The sequence below is a fragment of the Balaenoptera ricei genome, chromosome 10 (genome assembly GCF_028023285.1).
Source record: "Balaenoptera ricei isolate mBalRic1 chromosome 10, mBalRic1.hap2, whole genome shotgun sequence".
Lineage (NCBI taxonomy): Eukaryota > Metazoa > Chordata > Mammalia > Artiodactyla > Balaenopteridae > Balaenoptera > Balaenoptera ricei.
In genome coordinates, this window is record NC_082648.1 from 28,417,905 (window position 1) to 28,439,787 (window position 21,883).

At 34.5% G+C, this 21,883-nt stretch overlaps 1 protein-coding gene across 1 annotated transcript in view; it reads right to left on the minus strand.

Annotated features, from left to right (window-relative positions):
• The window catches only part of SYT10 (synaptotagmin 10), a 74,675-nt gene that overhangs the window by 36,795 nt on the left and 15,997 nt on the right, over nucleotides 1–21,883 (minus strand). The window contains exons 2-3 of the mRNA XM_059934542.1: nucleotides 16,485–16,842; nucleotides 3,430–3,997 (exon numbers count right to left, since the gene is read on the minus strand). Of these exons, the coding sequence (XP_059790525.1) occupies nucleotides 3,430–3,997; nucleotides 16,485–16,842 (926 nt within the window). The remainder of the gene's footprint in view (nucleotides 1–3,429; nucleotides 3,998–16,484; nucleotides 16,843–21,883) is intronic.

Consider the following 21,883-nt stretch of genomic DNA (forward strand, 5'->3'; position numbering starts at 1 on the left):
TTCTCCATATTCATCCAGCTTCTACTATTTTTGCCAATAGGTAACAACTATTATTAAATTCTTATATCTCCTTATATAGAACTTTTTTAAATATATAACTGAATATGAATATATATTTCTCTTTCCCATTACAGAAGTAGAGGCATAGGGTACACACTGTCCTCCAATGTGATTTTTCCCTATGTTGGAGATACTTCTGTTAGTTGAAGAGCTGACTGGCTTGCCATATTTGTAATATACAGTTCTAAAGTGAAAACTAATTTTTTGCACAGAATAAAGACACACCTTTATTGTTTTCTTTTCATTCAACCTGAAATTAACAAAAAAACCCTGATAATTCCTGTTAAAAATATTAATCCCTCTTGCATAGAAATAATTTATTGGTAATAAAATTATAAATACATGATACTTGCCTCTTGTTTCAACCATTTAGGATTTTTAACAATAAATTTAAATTATTTCTGGTTTATTTTACATATGAAATTGTGTTACACACTGAATAATTTTTAATTTGTGCTACACACTGAATAATTTTTGCCTACAGAAAGTAGTTAATGTCAACAAATATAACCAAGCATATCAAAAGGTACATCATTGCACTGTTCTTTTTTTCTTCTGGGAGATTTGTACTAGCATACATTCTTTCACTTGACCTTATATGCAAATATGCTAAGTTATTTATTCAACAAGTATTTAGTGAGGGCATACGACTACATTACTTTCTTTCCTTTCTCCTTCTTTCTAGAACACTCTATAATTTCTGTGTGAAATTACTTAAAATTAAAGATGTGTGAGTAGGAAAAGACAGTTTCTTAAGCAAATTTCAACTCATTATTTTTTTCATTTTTGTTAATCTGAGAATATAAAATTGTTTAATAATTTTTCAAAAGCTTAAGAGAAGTTTTAATTAAATACTACATTAACCATAAAGATGATACTGGTGTATACTGTGAACTTTGGTCCCGTAGTCAAGAAATTTAGGTTTCATCAGTATCTTCGCAACAAAAAAGGCATAAACGGTATCTAGAACAGTGTGTGGCTCAGTGTTCCAGTTAAAGAGAAATGTCATTTGACTAGAATAATTTAATAATACACTTTATTATCTGCATACTTCCTTTCATATCCAGAATACTGAAATGGAAATGTCTATGCTGTGGAAGGCAGAATAAAGGCATCCCTAAAGATGGCTGCTTCCTAATATCCTGACCTGACTATGCTACCTACATGGCAAAAAGGACTTTGCAGATGTAATTAAGATTATAAACCTTGAGATGGGAAGCTTTTCCTAGATTGCTCACGTGGGCTAAATCTAAACCAAGGAATGCCCGTGACTGCTAGAATCTGGAAAAGGCAAGGAAATGGACCACCCCTAGAGGCTCCAGAAAGGAACAGAGCCCTGCCAATACCTTGATTTTAGTCCAATAAGACCTATGTTGGACTTCTAACCTACAGAAGTATGAGGTGATAAACTTGTGTTATTTTAAGACACTACATTTGTGGTAATTTTTACAGCAGAAATAAAAAAATTAATACTTCAAGCACATGGGAAAGTTGAAAATAAAATTGAAGAATTCATTAATATTTACCAAAAAAACAGTTTATGTTCTATTAGCAGTCAAAAATTGAAGATTCCACAAGGAATTCTTACTGTTTTTTAAGGACCAGTATGACATACAAAAACTTATGAATGTAAAAAAATAATCCACTGTCAATCACCTATAAAATTATGTTAAATTTTTAGACTTCATTTAGGGGTTACTTACCTGAACCCAAATATATTAACAGAACAGTTTTTATGGTAACGTTTGTTGCATCCCTAGTACTTACAGTGCATCAAACACAGAGTAGGCAATGAGCAAATATTTGTTGAATGAATGAAGGAAGGACTAATATAAGATTGGTGAATCAAGAGAAATAACGTAACAATTAATTATTATCTGCATTTGTAGAATTCTACAGAAGATGTCATATATTTAAAACAGTAAAATTCACTCTTCACCACTTTTATCCCTGTAGGAATATAAGTAATAAAGTGAAAAACAATATGAAATCAAAAGAGCCCCAATGTGCCTTTAAAATATAATCCAGGTTGTTCCCTAATAGATTATCACAGTGGAGGCCATGAAATAAAAACCTAACAACTAAAAATGTTTTGATGATGTAATGTAATAAACTGACAGTATAAATTTTTATTTAATTTATCCATATAATTTATAATGAAAATTTAATAACCCTAAATACTGGTTGTACTTAGTAAAACATTAATAAGGGGAAAATACAAAAGGAGCTATTTTGAATTAAAAAACAGTTTTCTTATTTTTTAAATAATCCCTGTCACTGTCCAAAACTTCAACATTTCTAGTTTATAATTTGTGGTAAAACTTAGACAAAAGATGTTAAGACAACCTGGTAGTAAAAAAATTAAATGCCTTCATTTAAAAACTAATAAATGAAAAAAATTTAGCAATCTAACATCCAAAGAGACCAGTTCCCTAATTCTGTTTCTCCAATTCTATTCTGGACAAATAATCTTGAATAAAAAAGAGATTTATGTATAGAGAATGCAACAAATTTTTAGTCTAACAAAATTTATGCCTAATTCAAATGTCCCACAATAAAAGAATGGTTAGGAAAATGGATCATATATTTCAACATCATGTATTAAAACATATATAGCACGAAAAAAATGAGTGTGAAAAAATGTAAACTTAGTTTGATCTTAATTATTTTAAAACATTCATAGAAAAAAAGTAGAAAGCAATATGCCAAGTTTTTACATATAATTCATGGCATTATGGATTAATTTTATGTTTTTTACCCTGTTTCTAAAATTTTCAATATTAAATTATTTTATAATCAAAAAAAGCATTTTGTAATGAAAAGTTCTAATGTAAACAATTACTTCTTGATCATTCGGCATTTCAAATGCTATAATCATATCAATTCAACAAAATCTCCTGAAGGAATGGGCTGTTTTAGACCAAATCAGGGAGTTTCCAGTGGCATCAAAGTACATTTTAGGTTTAATCTGAGGAACGAAATCATCTTAAATAATGAAAGTCAATAATAACTATGAGGAAATTGGGTGCTGATAATAGGTTACAGATAAATATTTTACAAGAGAAAAGGCCTACTATTTTTGGCAAATTCCAAGAAATGTCCAATACAGTGAAGTAATGAATTTCCCCAAACAGGAAGTGTAGAAACAAAGGTTAGATGTTGAAGGAAAAGATTTTTTATTTATACAATCACTAATGTTACCTACATAGTGTTAAGTGTTTGAATTATTATGTATGTATGTAATCACATACTCTGCAGGTCTTTAGGATATAAATTCCATAATTTGTAGAACTAATGTGGGTAAAAATTAGTTTTATATATCACTGCAGGTCAAATAAAAAGGAATACATTGGTGGAATTATAACTTACTGTGGTAGCACAATGAATATCTTTCCATACTGTGGCTTCCCTGGAGAGATCAGAGGCTTCAAACAAATTATCAAAAATCACTTCCCCAATCATGTCATGTCTAGAAAATCTGTCAAAATCATACACACCGAAATGTAGTTTTCGGTTGCTTAGTTGATCATATGCTACAGGAAACTGAAAAGTTTCATCAAACACAGGATTTAAAGTTTTTCTGTGCACACGGGTCTGAAATTTCTTTTTCCTATCTGGAAGAAGATACATCTTCACATAAGGGTCAGAAGTTCCTGTGAAGTCTTTAGCAGGGAGATCTAAGGCTTTGATAATTTTAACAACTAGAAGTTCATTTTCATAATCATACTGGAGGGTGAAGTTAAGCTTCCCACAGGTTTTGACATCTTCTTTCTTGTTGCCCTCAGAGTCAACTGATTTCTGTTTGTAGAGCTCTGGTTTTATTCTCCCAATGCTGGTTGTTGTTTCTCCTCTTTGTAAAATGGGTTCTGTGCCCATGCCAAAATCAACACTGGAAACCTGCATTTGCCTTGGTAGGTGTCTTCTGAAGGAATTGTGTCTGTACACACACACATACACACAAAATCATTTAAGTAGATCATTTTGATGATAATGTTATATACAGTGGCATATAAACTCTCCCCCACACCCAGGATAATGGGAACATTATATCTACAGTAATAAACAGATGGATACACACACACACACACACACACACACAGAGTTATTTTTGAAAAACCAGGAATGCAATATTCAAAGAAAAGTTCTCCTAAAATTATAGAAACACCTAAAACACACATACGTACATTTTTATGAGCTTTTGGTATTTTTATGTACCATAATAAGCACAAAACATTTAAACACAATTGTAAAGAAAGATGATTACCAAAAAAGTTCAATATTCTACAAAATGTTACCTGGGTGTATCTAGATGTAAACATTATGTAAACAAATCATTCAGATGGCTGGTTTCTTTTCATCTGGATATTTTGGTCTTATGAATTTCCCATTTTAGTGATGACAATATTAAAAAACATAAGTCCACATATTCTTACACTGTGTTATTTCTAATACTTAATATAACTAAATGAATGTGTACTTTTCAAAAGAATATATAGTTATGACAGAAAAAATGAGTACATTTTCCTTTTTTCAACATGGAGTGGGCTTCAGAAACTCTTAAGGATTAAAAGACTGTAGAATTTTAGAGTTTGGGGCTAAATAATAGTTCTTAAAATTCAAACTGAATTTCCTATACTCACTGTTACTATTTATCTCTCCAACGTTTCCAGAACATTAGGTATATCAGCTTACTAATGGATCATAAATGTGACTAGCATTAAGATCTGCTTCTCTTATACTTTCTCCATGATTTATAGCGTGAGCTATGTCAACTTATGTGTTTCCTCAAGGTCTGGTTCAGGTATTTTGTTCTTTTCTCTTCTCAGTCACTCCATCAGACTAATAATCAGTTTTGGGGCTATAATTACTACCTTTAACCTGGTGATTCCCTAGATATATCTCAGATAGACAAAATTCTAGTTCCATATCTCTTTGTCTTGAAGGGGGATTTCTAAACAATTGTCCTAATTTTGCCCCAAACTCAAGCAAACTCATTATTTTCTCTATTTTGCTTTCAAACCAGTTCACTCTTCCACAATCTCTGACAATAGCTCTAACATTTTTATCAGTCACTTAATGCTTGGAATCCTGCAGTATGCTTGTTTGAATCACTTTTCCTTTATTTCATGGGATTTGCTTAATTTTCTAAGTCCTGTTGATTTTTTGCTTTGAGACATCTCATATAATTGTCCATTCTGCTCTATTTCCATTGTTATTTGGTCCATATCCTCATCATCTCATACTTTGCTTTCTACAGTAGCCTTCAGCTTGGCTTTCCTTCTTTCATCTCTCTCTTAAATTCAATGTCTCTCCAGCACTTACTTCAAAATCCTTTACGCTTGTTGTTATACCTTTTTCCACTTGATCATAATTGAAAAATTATTTCTATATAAAGAAACAAACTAGGATAACTTTATCTCAGATGAGGGAATAAGCTCCTAATTAAAACTATACTGAATTTAAGACCCAATATTTTAGTTTCAGTATCTAAGTGAGTATATATGTAAAAGTCTTTACTAAGTTACTTAAAACTTGAAGTGATCTGTTTCCTCAGATTGATCTCCAGATTGATTCCATTTTAATGCATTGAACATGCTATGAAATGTATTTTGATCCTGAATCTATTCCAGATATACAAGATCAGGGGCTTAAATTAGGGTCAGGGAACCATCAGGGAGCATTTAAGAAATAATAAGAATTTAAAAAGGAATACAGGTATTATGTGTTGTTGTGAATTATTAAAGAGGTCTAGTATAATCCAGTTAATATATTCAATATTCTTAAGAGATTTAGAATATTTTACTAAACAATCTAATATTTCTGCCAAAATCACTTTCACTTATGCAACAATTTTAAATTATATTTTTATTTTTGTGAGCAAAAAGCCCCCAAGAAATTAATTCCTTATTTTTTATAAATTGATCCATAATTTCACCTCCCTTATGTTTTTCAACATAATAAAATTTAAGCTTCTATCCTCTCCCTAAAAAAATCAATAATTTATTTCTGATGCCACTGAATATAATTGGGCAGCTGTAAAGCCCCTTCTAACAAGAATCAAAACGTAGTAACATTTTTGTTCTAGTAAGCCAGTGCCCTAATTATGGAGTAAATAGTTCATGTTCTAAGTAACAGTTTAGCTAGTCAATTAAGAGAAGCTTTAATTATTACAATGTTAAACTATTGCCATGACAACACAGATCCTCTTTATCTTCTTGAATTTTTTTTCTCTTTTGGAATGACAGTGGTAAGTGTCTATTTAGTCTCACACAAACACCAACCAATTAAAGTACAGGCCATTTGACTGTTACTGACCCCACTCTTACCCTTCAAACCTAGGAAGGCACCACATAAGTACTCTTCCAGATGGAGAAGGAAAAACTTTTCCCACCCTGAAACATCTGAGAGTAACTACTAGATATAGTCAATATTATCTGATGCCATAGGAATAAAATGTATTAATATGGTAATTTTCAAATATTTTTTTCACCAACAGATCCTTTCTTTCAAACAAAATCAGAGACCAGAAGTTCAACACGTATGGACAGAGCTGCTTTGGTTAATGTGTGAGTAGAGTCCTGGAATCTCACTGGAAACCGTGCCAATTTTTCCACACTACCCAGGAGAAAGCACTTGAAGAGCATTACATTGAGATGAGATTAAAAAAATGCTGGACTGAAATCAGACTATAGTTTGGTCCCAGCCTCCCTATGGAGTAACAGCAACTTTGGGCAAGTCACTTCACTTTTTTGATGTTTACTTTCCTCATCCATAAAACCGTCCTTTCATAGTTGTGAAGGTTAAATGAGATATTACAGATAACTTTGAAACTTACTATTTTTCATACTGCTAATAATTATCATTAGAGTTTAGGACACATGGAGCTGAAGGGCAAATGCCATAATGAACTCTCTGGTTCTGACAATCTCAAATCTAGGTTTCCTGTTTGGGGATACGGAGTTGGCACAAAGTCATTCTTGTGTGAGCATGTCCTGGACTACCACCCTGGACAACGGATTCCCTCTGACTCTCACTTCTCAGCCACAGCAGTTCTTTTTTCCTTAAGTGGGAAACCTATATCCTCCTACTCTTACTTGCAGTGTCTTTACTATTAAATTTATCTTAGGTACTGCTTGAGAAATAAGAGGTGAAAAGCAAAAATATATTTAGCAGAGTTTTATTTGTTTATTCAATATGTTTACAAGGAGTTCATCTCTCTTTGTTTTAATATTGATATTTATATAGGAAACTATCACCATATATTAAAAGTTGTAACCCTGTTTTATAGCTAAGGAGGCTCAAATAATAAGACTAAATTAATTTTCTGGTAAACAAAGTTTTCATCTTTATTTGTTTCCTATTTTTTCCATTCAGTTTGAAAGAATGACAAGAGTGACTCATTCAGCACAAAAATATCTGAGCATATACCATGCAGGGCACTATATACATGAAGGCAGACTAAGTTGTATAATATACCACAAGGAATTTTTGAAATTAATTCATTGTCTGATGTCAGCACAATCCTCTATATCTTTAATCTCTTCTTTAACTGTTCGTCTCACGTTATTGCTCAGTAGAAGCCTGATTCTTCTCCAAGGACACTGTTTGCTCTGTGCCCCTCTCATGTGGTGGTTGATATTTTTGTGATAATGCTTGTTCCACTGGTCCTAGAAGTGAAGGAGTTGTCCATTCCTCTTGTCCTTCATTACCACATTCACATCATTCTCCCTGAATACACCACTCCAGGCTCTAAAGCTCAAGTCAACAGATCATATCCCCATTACCACTTATTGTTAGTAATTTACTAATACTCAAATCACTCCCTTTAAAGTGATTTTAATAACTTGGTTCACTAACTCTCTTTGACAATGTTTTTGCTTTGATTCCTAGCAGTGAACAAGTTTCTTCCAACTACTTGGCCTCTAGGTTCTTTTAATTCCTCTCCTCCAATGATGTTCTCTATTTACCTCAGTTACTACCATGTGCATAGCCAGATTTTGTCATTATTATTAGCTGCAAACTCTCCACAACCCCAATTTCATGCATGCTTCTCTCTGAGCAACACCTCTTTCCAGCTCACACCCTCCTATACTCCAATTCAAATAACTTTTCCAACTCACAAGAACCTCCAATACATTGATTCTGTCACTATTTCATAATCCCTAGTTCCTTGATATCACTTTTCCCTCTTTATCCAGTTTCAATTCCATTGTTAATCAATAGAGCCACTCTCACACATACATTCCCAATTCTCTTGTTGCTCTCTACCTTCTTAGTTGCAGGGCAAAACCACAGTCCTGGTTGAATTCAACTTTCCATCATTTCTACACCTGTACATGTGCAAGTGAATACAACTAGAGAAAAACATAAAAGAACTCTCAATGTTCCATTTTAAATTCATGACCACATTCCTCATTAAACTAACTAAACTAACTAACTAACACTGAACAGCAAACCATTCTCCCTCTCAATCTCCTAGATTCACAAGACTGTTTCACACCTTCTCACCTTTCTTCAAACCTCTAACACCTTCCTCATTCCCAATCTCAATTAATGACCTTACATCCTATTTCACTAATGAAGTTGAAGCAAAGAGCAGAAACCTTCTACCTCATCAACCCTGTTATCAACATCTGTATCCATATTCTTTACCTTTCTGATATGATTAATTACCCATGCTATTATCTAAAGTCAACCCCTTCACTTGTATATTAAATCCCATTTTCTCTCATGTCACCTTCAAGACTGCTCCTCTTTGCTTCCTGCATTATTAATTCTGCCTCTTTGCTGGATTATTACCATCAGCACAAGAGGATACTGTTATTTCTGCTATTTTAAAGGAACCTTCCATTCACTCTACTTCCTCTCTCTGTACTGCTGTTTCTCTAACACATCTGCAGCAAAACTCCTTGAAAGAGTTGAGGATAGTACATCCACTATCCAATTTATCTTCTCCCATTCTATATCAACTCACTCTAACTAGTTTTTCACATACCAATTCTGACATAATAGCTCTTGAAAATGTCAATTATGTCTCCCTGACATTGCTAAACTCAGCGGTCAATCCATGGTCCTCACCCCACTTGACCTTACAATAGTTACCTGACAGTTAATCACTCCTGATTTTTACATACCCTCTTCACTTGGCTTTCAGATTATACCCTCCTGGTTTTCCTTCTACTTTACTAGTCTTGACTTCTCAGTCTACAATGCTGTTCCTGATGTCTTAATATTGGAGTACTTCTGGGATTCATCTCTGGTTTTCTCTTTCTTATCTACACTCACCTCTCTGAAGATATTATCTTCTGGCTTTGAACACCATCTCTATGTGGACTCCAAGTTTACATATGTTTCACAGATTCTCTCCAGAATTTCAGAGTTATTATCTGGTTGCCTACTCAATTTTTCCACTAAGATTTCTAACAACATCCTTAAACACAACAGTTCCATATCTCCTGTTTTTGGCTCTCAAACTCACTCCATTCACAGCCTCATGTTTATCAATTTTATCTTTCCAGATGCTCAGGCCAAAACATGCAGTCATTCTTGACTCCTCTTTTCTTACTCATATGCCCAAGCTAATGTGTCATAGTCTGTTTGTTCTATCTTCAAAGTATATCCTGAATCCAGCCAGGATATAGATATATATATCCATCATTAACTACCATCTCCTTGGTCTGAACCACCATCACTTCTGGCCTGGATTACAGCCTCCATAGTGGTCTTTCTGCTTCTATCCTTTTGCCTCCTTCAATGTTTATACTCAAAACAACAGAGTAATCCTTTCAAAACAAGTTAGATCATGGCACTCTTCTGATTAAAAACTCTCTGGTGGCTTCCCATGTTACTCAGAGTAAAAGCCAAAAGTGGTTTGGGTCCTACTACCTCTCTGATTTTTCTCCTAGCATTCTCCACCTGGCTCTCTCTGCTACACCTACACTGGCTTCCTTGCTGTGGTTGGGACACAAAAGGCAGATTCCACCTTCAGGACGTCTGCAGTGGTTGCCTCCTCCACAAGGAAAGTTCTCCCCAAACACCCGCATGGACCACCCTTCCATCTCCTCATTCAGACCCACCAACCCCTTTATTTTACACTATTATTTTCTACAGAATTTATTATCTTCTAAAACATCATGTAACTGACTTAGTTATGTTGTTTGGTTCCTCTCCACAAGAATGCAGGTAGGGAATTTTGAGTTTTGTTCCCTAATGTGTATCAAATGTCTAGAAAAATGCCTGGCACATAACAAGTGTTCTATAAATACTGTTGAATAAATAAGTTAAAAATTTTCCTGGAAGAATTTAGCCATATGACTAACAATCCAATCATAATAAAAGCTGTTTGGAGAAAAAACTGGTTTTCTTCTCAATTATGCAATGTAATGCTTAAAATTAATTTAAGTAACTTATCTTTATTCTGTTCAAAGAATTTACAGGAAACTTGTTTTTAATAGTAATTAAGGAAATGAATGTTCTTATTCTGTAAATACTTGTCCCTTGGCCTTTCACCATGTTAAAAAAAAAGTTTACAAATCATAACAAGAGATGATAAGCAATTGCTTTTGATCCAGCATATATTTAAAGGAATAGAGTATGAAGTAATTAGGTTGGTAGTTTTTGATCTACAAATAAAGTTCTGAGAACATAATATTTTATATTAAAGAAAAGAAGTAATATAAAATGAAGCCTAAATTAAAAAAAAAACTCACAGTAACTACTTGTCAGAATAATAAATCCAAGAATATTCTGTTTGGTATTGCTAGGTCCCTATAAGGGCTTTTGACCTTAATTATGTATTCTAGCTCTAAATTTCTATGCTCAATTTGTCATTTAGGCCTTCCCTTACTTGGAAGTATGTTGCTGGCTATCATGAGCCTCTCTCCTAGAGAGGTCAGCTAGGATTTGAAGAAAAATGTTGTAATCCTGCAACTGAGTTCACCTACCACCCTGGGTCCCTCCTTCTGTTCCTCCACATCTCCTTGAGCATACTGCAAAGAGTGTATTGAAATCACCTGTTTCAGATGTGCCTTCCATTCCCCAACCCTTCTACTAGTAGTCTTTATAATAGCAGAACTAAATATTATTAATCTTTTCATGAATTTCATAGTAAACACATGCTGGGATTCAAGAAATGTCTGTTGGAGTTTGTATGAAATAATTTACTACAAGATTCTTGTGACTAATAAAAGTCAACTTCCCAAGAATTATTTGTACTATGAAGAAGAAGGGCCTAATCAATTTATAATTAGTACTTGTAAAGAGGAGATAATATTTATCAGTGCCAGAAAACAAACTCTCCAAGTTTGAATACATTTTATAAGGTTTTATTTCTGACCTTGGTTCAAAGAGCCACCCCATTTCAGAAGTTAGTTTATATACCAAATACATATGTTTCATAGCGGAGATTATTTAACCACCTCAAGCACCGGCACAGCATGTTTTATGAACTTTTATTTCAAGGAGATAGATCTCAGGTTCTCTATTGTTCTGGCCAAGCACTGCTTCTTGGTATCCTAGCTGGTTAAATACCATTTAAATTCTTCCTTTGTGTAACATCTTGTCTTCCACTCCTTACAGTATCTTGGAATGAAAATTGCAATTTTTGCTATCTTTTGAGAAGGATTTAACTTTTTAAAAAATCTCTTAAAGAAAACTATGCACTCCAGTATTACATATTTTTACGTAATTCTTCGTTTCTCTTTTAACAATCTACAATGAGTGTTCTTTCTGACTTTATGTGTGATGATATTAAGAATTACTTTTCTAAGCAACCATAGCTAATTGTAAATCCATCAGCACATATGAGTCAATGATTTCTTTCCATGTCATGCTTTTGTTCATGTTCAAATGGATCTGTCACTAGGTTTCCTAATTATTTTCGGTAGGTACTTAGAATCCTCTCTAACAGTGGCTAACCTACATAATTTCTCATCCTCAACAAATTATTTTGCCACTTACAATTCACCTCATTTCACACTATTAATGAATGCACAGAAAATTGGTCCTTATACTCATCCTTGGGAGTATACCATCATTAACCTTCTCCTAATATTAGCACTGTTTATCTCACCATCTCATGCTGTCTTTAAAGGAGCAAAGCAAAGTGGAGAGATAATCAGTCAATCCAAATCATTCACTTGATGCTTATTATGCACCTACCCAGTGAGGAAATTAGGAGCACATTAAAGTAGGTTATACAGACTTGTTCTTTGAGAACTTGACATCTCAGATCTGGCAAACAGCTAGAGCTCAACATTAAGACAATAAATAATTGCTAGACTGTAGCTATGGCTTTAAAGGACAATAGCTTATAATTGGACAGAAAAAGATGCATTTTCCTTAAAGATCTTATAGTGGATAAAAAAGAGTTTATCATTCTAGACAAGGGAAGTAGCATAAGCAAAAGCACAGAGGCAGAGAGTTGAGGTCTACAGGAGGATGATAAAAAGACCAAGCACTCTTCTAACTGGCAACCATGAAAGATCCATTTAGATAGATAAAACGAAGTCATCAAATTCATTTACTGATTTTTTAAATTCAACAAATATACCCTGAGTTCCTACAGTGCTTTGTCTAGGTATCAAGATCAGTACAGAAATAAAATTGGCAGGTTTTCTGTCTAAGAAAGCAGTGTAGAGCTATATGTGTGGGGCAGTATGGACTGAAAATGTTATAAGATTTTTATCATGCCTGAACTACTATATTACTTTCAAAGTAGATGCCTTTTTCTACAGTCTGTCCTACAAACTGTTGTCAAATTAATTTTCCTAAAACACAGCTCTTTATCCAGGGGACTCTTTTGCTGCAAATATTTTTGACAGGACAGACCTTGAACAATTTTGGCCATGATCTCAAGGCCTTTTCAGACTGTAATTCCAGCTGACTTTATCTTCCATTATTCCTCCACTGACCTCTATTTTCTGATCAAGGTAACTTACCTGCTGTTTTCATAATAAGATTTCCCGTTCTGTGTCCTTTCACATAAAATGTTTCCATCTGGAATGCATACCCTCTTCCAATTGTCTTTATGTGAATTCCTAGTTTCCTTTGGCCTCAGTTTAATGGGACTTCTCCATGCCTCAGCTAAAAATGATTTTTCTAATTATCTTAATTCCACATTCTCCACCACACAGTTTGCACTTGTAGTTCCTTATATTGAAGTTGGTATCTTATCTCTCTGCATTATGTTGTGGATTTTTTTCCAGTTCACTAGAGTTTGCAGAGTGGACAGAGTATGTAGAATACACTGACTATACCTAAAAGTTATATCTGCTGACTGTATCTACTGAGTAAGGCTATTGGATTAATCAACAGTCAATCAAGACAGATGTGAGAATAATGTTAATAATAAGAAATACACAGATGTCTGTTGGGTTGTTTGGCTGCCAGCAGGTTGATGGGGCCAAATGTCCAGGTATTTGAAAAGGAAGATGAGAACTTGGAAAATGTGGCAGTTTCCGGCAATGCTGTTAACTAATCAAGATGTCGCTTAAGAATAGTGACAAATAAAACTTGAGAGGATATGTCATCTATTGTCTGAGCCAAATAAAAGGGAGTCCCAACACCAGACTAGAGCTGGGATATCTTAATAAGGTGAGGAAACCAAGCATTAAAGTTAAATTTACTGTGTGTGCGTGTGTGAGTGGTGGGGTGGGGGGCGGGAGGGGTTCTGATTTGCTAGACCTCAATGAAAAGTTAACATTTGAGCAGAATAATCTGATTTATAATGATGTGCCCTGGATCTCTCTGTCTGCATAATAAACTCAGCAATTTCCCCTTCCTCTCTATATAAAGGTAATTTTTAGTATGATGAAGTAATTATATAGATGAGGAGTTTTGAGAACTAGGAATAATCAAGTTTTCTGCAAGGAATTCATCCCAAGGCCAAACAGATTAAAATCATGACTCTTGTTATTCATGATAACCACATATAATTCCACATTTCTAACTGAGCAGAATGAGCAGGAAGAGGCCCTCATTCTCCAACCTCCAAACTACCTGTCCTCAGCAGACTTTAACCATCTTTGGTTGCAAAAAAACATATTCCCTTGGCTTTAACTCTTAAAACATGTTCCATCAATCCGGATAAATCTGAATTCTAACTTTCACCAGCTGCATGGCTTTAGGCAATTTTTAAAATCTCTCTGGGCTTCAGTTAACTCACAAGTAATGGGGATAATTAATAATACTTACTTCATACAGGCTGGCAGAGGATTAGCAGGAAGGATGCCTGGCATAGTGACTAAATTGCAGGCACTCAAAAACAATACTTTTTTTCTTCCTTCTTCAGCCACTCATAAACAAGGCAATTCAAAGAGGTCAATAAAATTATATCAAAGTTCTAGCAGAACTATGAATTTGTATTCCACTTTTTCTCTTAAGAAAATATGAGATGTACATGTACAATCCAATTTTTATGTTTTTTAAGATTGAGAGAAAAAGTTTTTTTTTTCTGATTTCTTCAATTTCATGTAATAACTGAGAAATCCGGGGCTAAAATGACCTGTTGTCATTCCCTATTGCATTTTATTTCTAGAAACCAATTCTGCATCCAAAACCAAGTCTTCACACATGTTTTCTCAGTATGTATTCTTTCATTCTCCCCTAGTTAGGGATAATCAGATAAGCTCTATGTTTACATTCAGCAGATAATATTTTGGAGATAGTACTTCATTTTTCTAAGGTTTCCAAAAAAAAAAAATCTGCACAAAGAAAGGCAAGCTATTTTCATAGCTTACCTCAATTTGTCTTCATTAATTGAGTGTCCTTATGTAGGGTGCACTTATCAACTAAAAGAGTTGAATAATTCTGAATACTAAGTTGATATATTGTCATAGCCATTATCAATATTTTAAAAAAATGTTTTGTAGGTTAATTGAACATTTTTACCCTGAAATTTCTGGGTATGTTAAGGCTTTATTAAATATTATAGTTGACCACAGTTTGCAGATGTGATAGTAATGACAATCAAGTAACCAACCACATGAGATAATTTTGAAGCAGTTTTTCCTATAAATATAAAGAAGTGGCACATGGGGTAATTATTTTATAGTTAAATATCCATAAATAAATTTAAATGAATGTATACTGGATTATAAAAATGAACCCAAATGCAGTGCTCAGGAAAACTTGTCAACATAATAACTAAATATGAGGCATACTTTGGTTATAAAATTTAAATAGCTCAGAGAAGTATAACACCTCCATCCATCCTCCTTACCCCAAAGTTTCTCATCCCCAAAGTAACAATTATTCTTACTCATCCCTCAGGGATTTATTTCAGAAAGAAGACAATTTATTTATAGATACAATCCTTTTTTATTTTATAAAAGATATATTGAATATTCTTTCAATCCTAGTAGCAAGCATGACCCATGCAGTTTTCCAACTTGATAGATTTCCAAGCCCACAAAAACTATGTCATATCAGAAAGCATGGATGCATCTTTGATTTAGAGAAGTAGGAAGGTAAGATTAGGAAGTCAATCAATTAGCAGAAAACAGCACTCACCCCCATTGCTATTGATTTTTACCCTGTCCTAGGGTAAAACTAGTTGCTACTTCTGGGAATCAGAGAAACACCGCTACTAACATGTTTTTCGTGTTAAAGATTGAAGACCACACTTAGTAGAAAAAATGGCTTTTCACAAGAATCTTTTTCCCTTTACAGTTAACACAATTCAATACACACCACAGCAAATTATTTTCCTTCAAGCAAATTTCTGCTGATTTTTCCAGGCTGAGTTAAAATGTACTTACTTAAAATTTATCTCCTTAAGGAGGTCTCCCTCTTCCTTCCTTTCATGTACACTCCTTGCTATGCTCATGATATTCACCAAAGCTCTTGTGGAACTTACCATACTCTAACCAGTATAAGAGTTTGGTCTATGTGAGTTCAAATAAGCAATGAAATTTTCCAGCAGTTTATGGGTTAGGTGTTAAACAACTGTAGACTAAACATTAGTCTCTGTTACTCAGTTTTGACTGTGAACTTGTGGATGATTTCATGAAACGCATTGCAGATGGCTGTTTTCTTGATATTTATTGGTTGCTTTAAACTAAATTGAAAGACTGCAAATAGCAATGATCAAACAATGATATTTCAAAGGAAAAAGTCAATAAATAATAATCTCTAATTAGATGATTTTAATGAGACCTCAAATTCCACTAAGCCCCTTTCATGGTACTGCTCTCTGTTTGGCTTCTTTGTCCTTAATTTCTCTCTCTTCATCCTTATTTAGTCTGTCCTGCCAATTCCCTCCTTATTCTATTATCTGTTTCCTGTGTCTTTCTCATTTCTCCTGTTTGTCTTTTCTTTTCTCCTTTCCCACCTCAGTTTTTCTCTCTTAGAAAATCACATACAACACACACACACACACACACACACACACCACAAATAGTTTTATATATTTGATCTTTCCTTACCGGGATGAAGATGTAGGCTCAGTAGTTTGTCTTTGCACACGTGCATGTTTAATTAAATGTTCTGTTAAAGCAGTTTGGACTTCTGTTGGGATATCAGGGGAAGTGTGGCTGATTTTTATTGCAGGCTCAATAGCTTTCAGTGCTGGTTCTCCATTTTCTTTAACCTCTTTTTTCTCTTCAGTCTCAAAAACTTCAGTGGGAGCACTTGACATGCTCTGTGGAAGGGTACTGACATTGGAAGTCACGGGTTTGCTCTTCCAGCAAGGCCAGCACAACTTCCAGAAGACAAAAAGTGAAACAACCAACAAGGCCAGGCCACAAAAGCTGACAACAACTGCTAACAGGCTGACTGAAATATCTGGAAAAAATTACAATGTAAAGAAATATTAAGTCATTGATAGTGTATGTAATAGGGCAGCAACAGTGGGATAATTTGATATTATGGTTATTATTAATAGTTTACTGATTTAGAGTTTCAAAAATTTACTTTTAAGTATCTTTGTAAGGAGGAAATATTAATAACTATGTTTGGAAATTCTCAAAGGAGACAAAAATTTCTTTCCCAGGAAGTTTCCAATTGTATACAAGAAAAGCATGATATGTACATATTATTTCCAAGTATAGTACAAAGGTTCCAAGAGTTTGCAAAATGAAGGTTAGCTACATGCAACCTGCCTTGAAGTCATGAAGCTTAAGATGCTCTGAAACTGTATACAACTAGAAAGGCTTCTGTTTGCTTCATCTTTGATCTAAAGATGCAACCTTCTTACTCTCTAAGCAGGTAATGTTAAATATTTGTATAAACTGCTTTCTATGGTGTAAATGAGAATAACACATTACTAATAGAGAATGGGTACACAATTATTTGTATTTTCAAACTCCATAGGTCCTTTCTAATAAGCTTTCATGCTCCTAATTTCTAAAGTCCAAAATTGGTTGATGATTTCTTATCTAAGTATCTTTAAAATATTCTTATTTAAAAATAATTACAGGGACTTCCCTGGTGGTGCAGTGGTTAAGAATCTGCCTGGCAATACAGGGGACACAGGTTCAAGCCCTGGTCTGGGAAGATCCCACACGCCACGGAGCAACTAAGCTTGTGCGCTATAACTACTGAGATTGTGCTCTAGAGCCCATGAGCCACAACTACTGAGCCTGAGTGCCACAACTACTGAAGCTCTTGCTACTAGAGCCCATGCTCTGCAAGAAAAGAAGCCACCGCAATGAGAAGCCCGCGCACTGCAATGAAGAGTAGCCCCCTCTTGCCGCAACTAGAGAAAGCCCACACACAACAACGAAGACCCCAATACAGCCAAGAATAAATAAATAAATAAATTTTTAAAAATAAAAATAATTACAAAATTAATATATGCTCATTATGTAAAATAATTAAAAGTGATATAGTAAAAAAAAGTTAATGATTGTATAAATAAACAAATGGCAGAGAAGAAACAAATCTCTCATGCAAAAGCACGCCAAACAATTTATGTGGATATTCTGCCCTCAAGGAAGTGGAGCATAGCTCTCCACTCCTTAACTGTGGGATGCACAAAGTGACTTTTTCCTAAAGAGTACTTGTATGGAAAGGGGCAAAAACGATGTAACTTTACACAGAAGAAATCTGAAAAATACTAACTTCACCCAGGTGATCAAAGGGAACACCAACAGTGACAAATCATGTTAATACCTTTGATAGGATGTGATGAATATGGCACTTTATCTTTGTGGTCTTCCTCCCCAAACCAACAACCTGAATCTAATCATGAGAAAAATAGAAGACAAATTCCAGTAGAGGGACATTCTACAAAAAACTGCCAATGTTGTCCAAAAAAAGGAAGTCTGAGAAACTGTCATAACCCAGAGACTAAGGAGACATTACAACTAAATGCAATGTGGTATCCTAGATGGAATCCTGGAGTTAAAAAAAAAAAAAAAAAGGACATTAGGTAAAAACTAAGGAAATCTGAATAAAGTATGGACTTTAGTTAGCAGTGTATCAATACTAGTTCATCAATTGTAACAAATGTACCATATTGATGTAAATTGTTAATAATAGGAGAAACTGGGTGTGGGGAATATGGGAACTCTGTAGTATTTTCCCATATTTTTCTGCACATCTACAACTGTTTTAAAAAGTAAAATCCATTTAAAAATGTTAAGAATATTCCCCTACCCACTTCCATTTTCACCTTCCTAAAATAATCAATGTTAGCAACCTGGTGTTATAGCACTCTTAAAGTTTGGAAGACCAAATAGATTTCCCATGAGGGGAAATTTTTCTAGATTTAGATAACCTTATACTTTTCTTTTACAACTTTGTTTAGCATCAGTGTCAAATATGAAACCAATTTCTTTTGTTTCTTTGTTTTAAATAAAGATGTTAGGAATATGTTACAGGCTTAACTGTGTCTGTCCCTCCATCCCTTTCAAATTCATAAGTTAAAGTTCTAAACCCCAGTACCTCAGAATGCGTATTTGGAGATAGAGACTTTTAAATTAGTAATTAAGGCAAAATGAGGTCATATGGATGAGCCCTAACCCAATATAACTGGTGTCCTTATAAGAAGAGCAGATAAAGACAAAGACAGTCACAGAAGGAAGACCATGTGAAGACCCAGGGAGAAGGCAGCCATTGACAAGCCAAAGAGAAGAGGACTCAGAAGAAATCAACCCTCCTGACACCTTTATCTCAGACTTCTAGCTTCCAAAACTCTGAGGAATAAGGTTCTGTTGTTTAAGCCACCCAGTCTGTAGTACTTGATTATGGCAGCCCTAGCAAACTAAAGAATAAATCCAATTTCCTTTAACCACCATTGTAAATCCAGGAGGTCCCACCTCTCCTCCAAAGCAACCAATAACCCCAGTTTGGTTTGCGTCTGTCCAGCCCAAGCACTAATAAACAAAAATATCTCTTAAGTAACTATAAAATATAGAACTATTTAATACAATTTTTAATATAAATGGCTACTGCATATTTCTTTATTCAATTTCCTTTTTTTTTATTCAACAATACTTGAGGTCTAACTTCATGTCACAGCATTCCATAATACTTCATCATGATGGATATTTGGATTATGCCCACTGTTTGCTATTACAACATAACTACAATGAGCATCCTTGTACTCTTGTCCCTGTGCATATTTGTGAATATTTATCTAAAGTAAATATCTAGAAATAGAACCACAGGGTCACATGTTATGCACATATTTAGCTTTACTAGATATTTCCAGAAAGAACCCCAGACTGACTAACAAAAAACATCATATAAGTTTACCAGTTCCTACAATTTCAGAGAAATATTGTTGTATTTTAATTTTCACTGACCTGATGGGGAAATGATAGGTTGTTTATTTCTCTGATTAGTGAGATAAAATGGTTCTGGTTAAACTCTCAATTTGTAGCTGATGGAAATACATTAAGAAATTGAAATAATTCCAAGTTTTTATTGCTACTTAATTATAAGAATAAAAATTAATTTTGACATGCTATGATACATAGACACTAATATTTTCCTTTATTTTTCAATTGCTAGCTAAAGCTACATTGAATATATTTTCCATTTATATTCCATTGGTGAGGAATGTGTGATCATATTTCATATTTTGTAGTTTATTTTTACATTTTAAAATTATTTGTTAGCACCATACCTTGAGAGAAAGAGAAAAATTATAAAATGAATGTGCTTCCTGATTATTAACTACAGTTTTAAAATGGAGGAAGCCAATGATGGCTTCATAATCTTCATGTATTTTCAGCTCCACTTACATTATATATTTCTGGATATTTTAACTCAATTAACTTCTTCAGTGGCTAACTTCTACTGAGTTGGAGCCAAAGCCAAGATATAAGGAAACTGCAGGACAATGTGGGATAGAGGAAAGGATGGAAATACTTTTCAGTCTATAACTGAAAATGCCCCCTGTTTTTAGGTTTTTTGACCCAATTTCAACTTGTGTGTGTCGGGGGGGGGGAATTCCCATACCACCAACAATTTTCTGGATACCAACTGGGTGTTCTTACAGTTCAACTCAATTCTGACACCTGCCTACCAGAGGTAGCATTAGATTCCACAGGTTAAGGGTTCAGTCCTACATAACTGCCCCCCTCCCTTCCGATGCCAGTAGCAAATCCAAGTTGTTACCTGTGGTTTTCTGACCAACCGGCAAAAGATTGGAGGTTCCCACGACCCCCTCCTTGGGTTTGATTAATTTGCCAGAGCAGCTTACAGAACTCAGGAAACTCATTTCTTTACCAGTTTACTATAAAAAGATATAAGGATATATTATAAAAGGATTACCAGTTTATTATAAAAGGATATAACTCAGAAATAGCCAGATGGAAGAGATCATAGGGCAAAGTATGGGGAAAGGACATGGAAGCTCAGAGCACAATATTCTCAAATTTCTGCATGTACAACCCAGAAGCTCTCAAACCCCATCCTGTTGGGTTTTTGTAGAGGCTTCATTACATTGGCATGATTGAGTAAATAATTGGCCACTGGTGACTGATTCAACCTCCAGCCCCTTTCCCTTCTCAGGAGATCAGCAGGGGTGGGACTGAAAGTTCCAACCCTCTAATCACATGGTTGATTCTTCTGGAAAACAGCCCTCATCCTTAGGTGGGGTCCAAAAGTCACCTCATTAACCTAACAAGACATGGCTCTCATCACTAAGGAAATTCTAAGCGTTTTGGGAGCTGTGAGCCAGGAACTGTGGTTGAAGACTAAATATATATGCACAATATCACACCTCCCTTCTCACTAATGTGGTTCATAAAATACTTCATCCAAACCAAGTCACTTTTGAAAGTGAAAGGTTGTACTATCAACTGTACCAGAGTAGCGGGAATCAAGTCATATTCTGTAAACTTAGTAAATGGTCATTTTACCTCTTTTAGTCTAACATTCTTCCAAATTACCCAATCAGGTCAAATCTAAACTTTGAATGGCATTCCACAGTGTCTTTGTGATTTGACCCCTGGCTATTGACCCAACTTCATTCTTCTGCCACTCTCCTACCTATTCTCCTTCTCTTGACCACACGTTACTCTCTCATGATTTTTGTTCGGGCTGTTTCAAATAGTTCCAGGGCATTTTTTCCTCCTGTCTGGGTGCCTGGCAAATTTGTATTCATGCTTCAAAAACTAGATCCAGTAGTACCTCTTCCCGGAAGCTCTCTCTGCCTCCTCTGTCCCTAAGGGCCTTTAAAGCACACCCACTACCATAGCACTAGTAATAATTTATTGGCCTATAATCTTTTATCCCCAACACTTAGGACATGATGGTTTCAAAATTATTTTCTTTTGGATATTAGAAAGGTAGTATGGTATACATTATCTGGGATAACATCTAGTAAACAAACACATTAATATATATGTTATGAAATGTATGGATCAGTCAC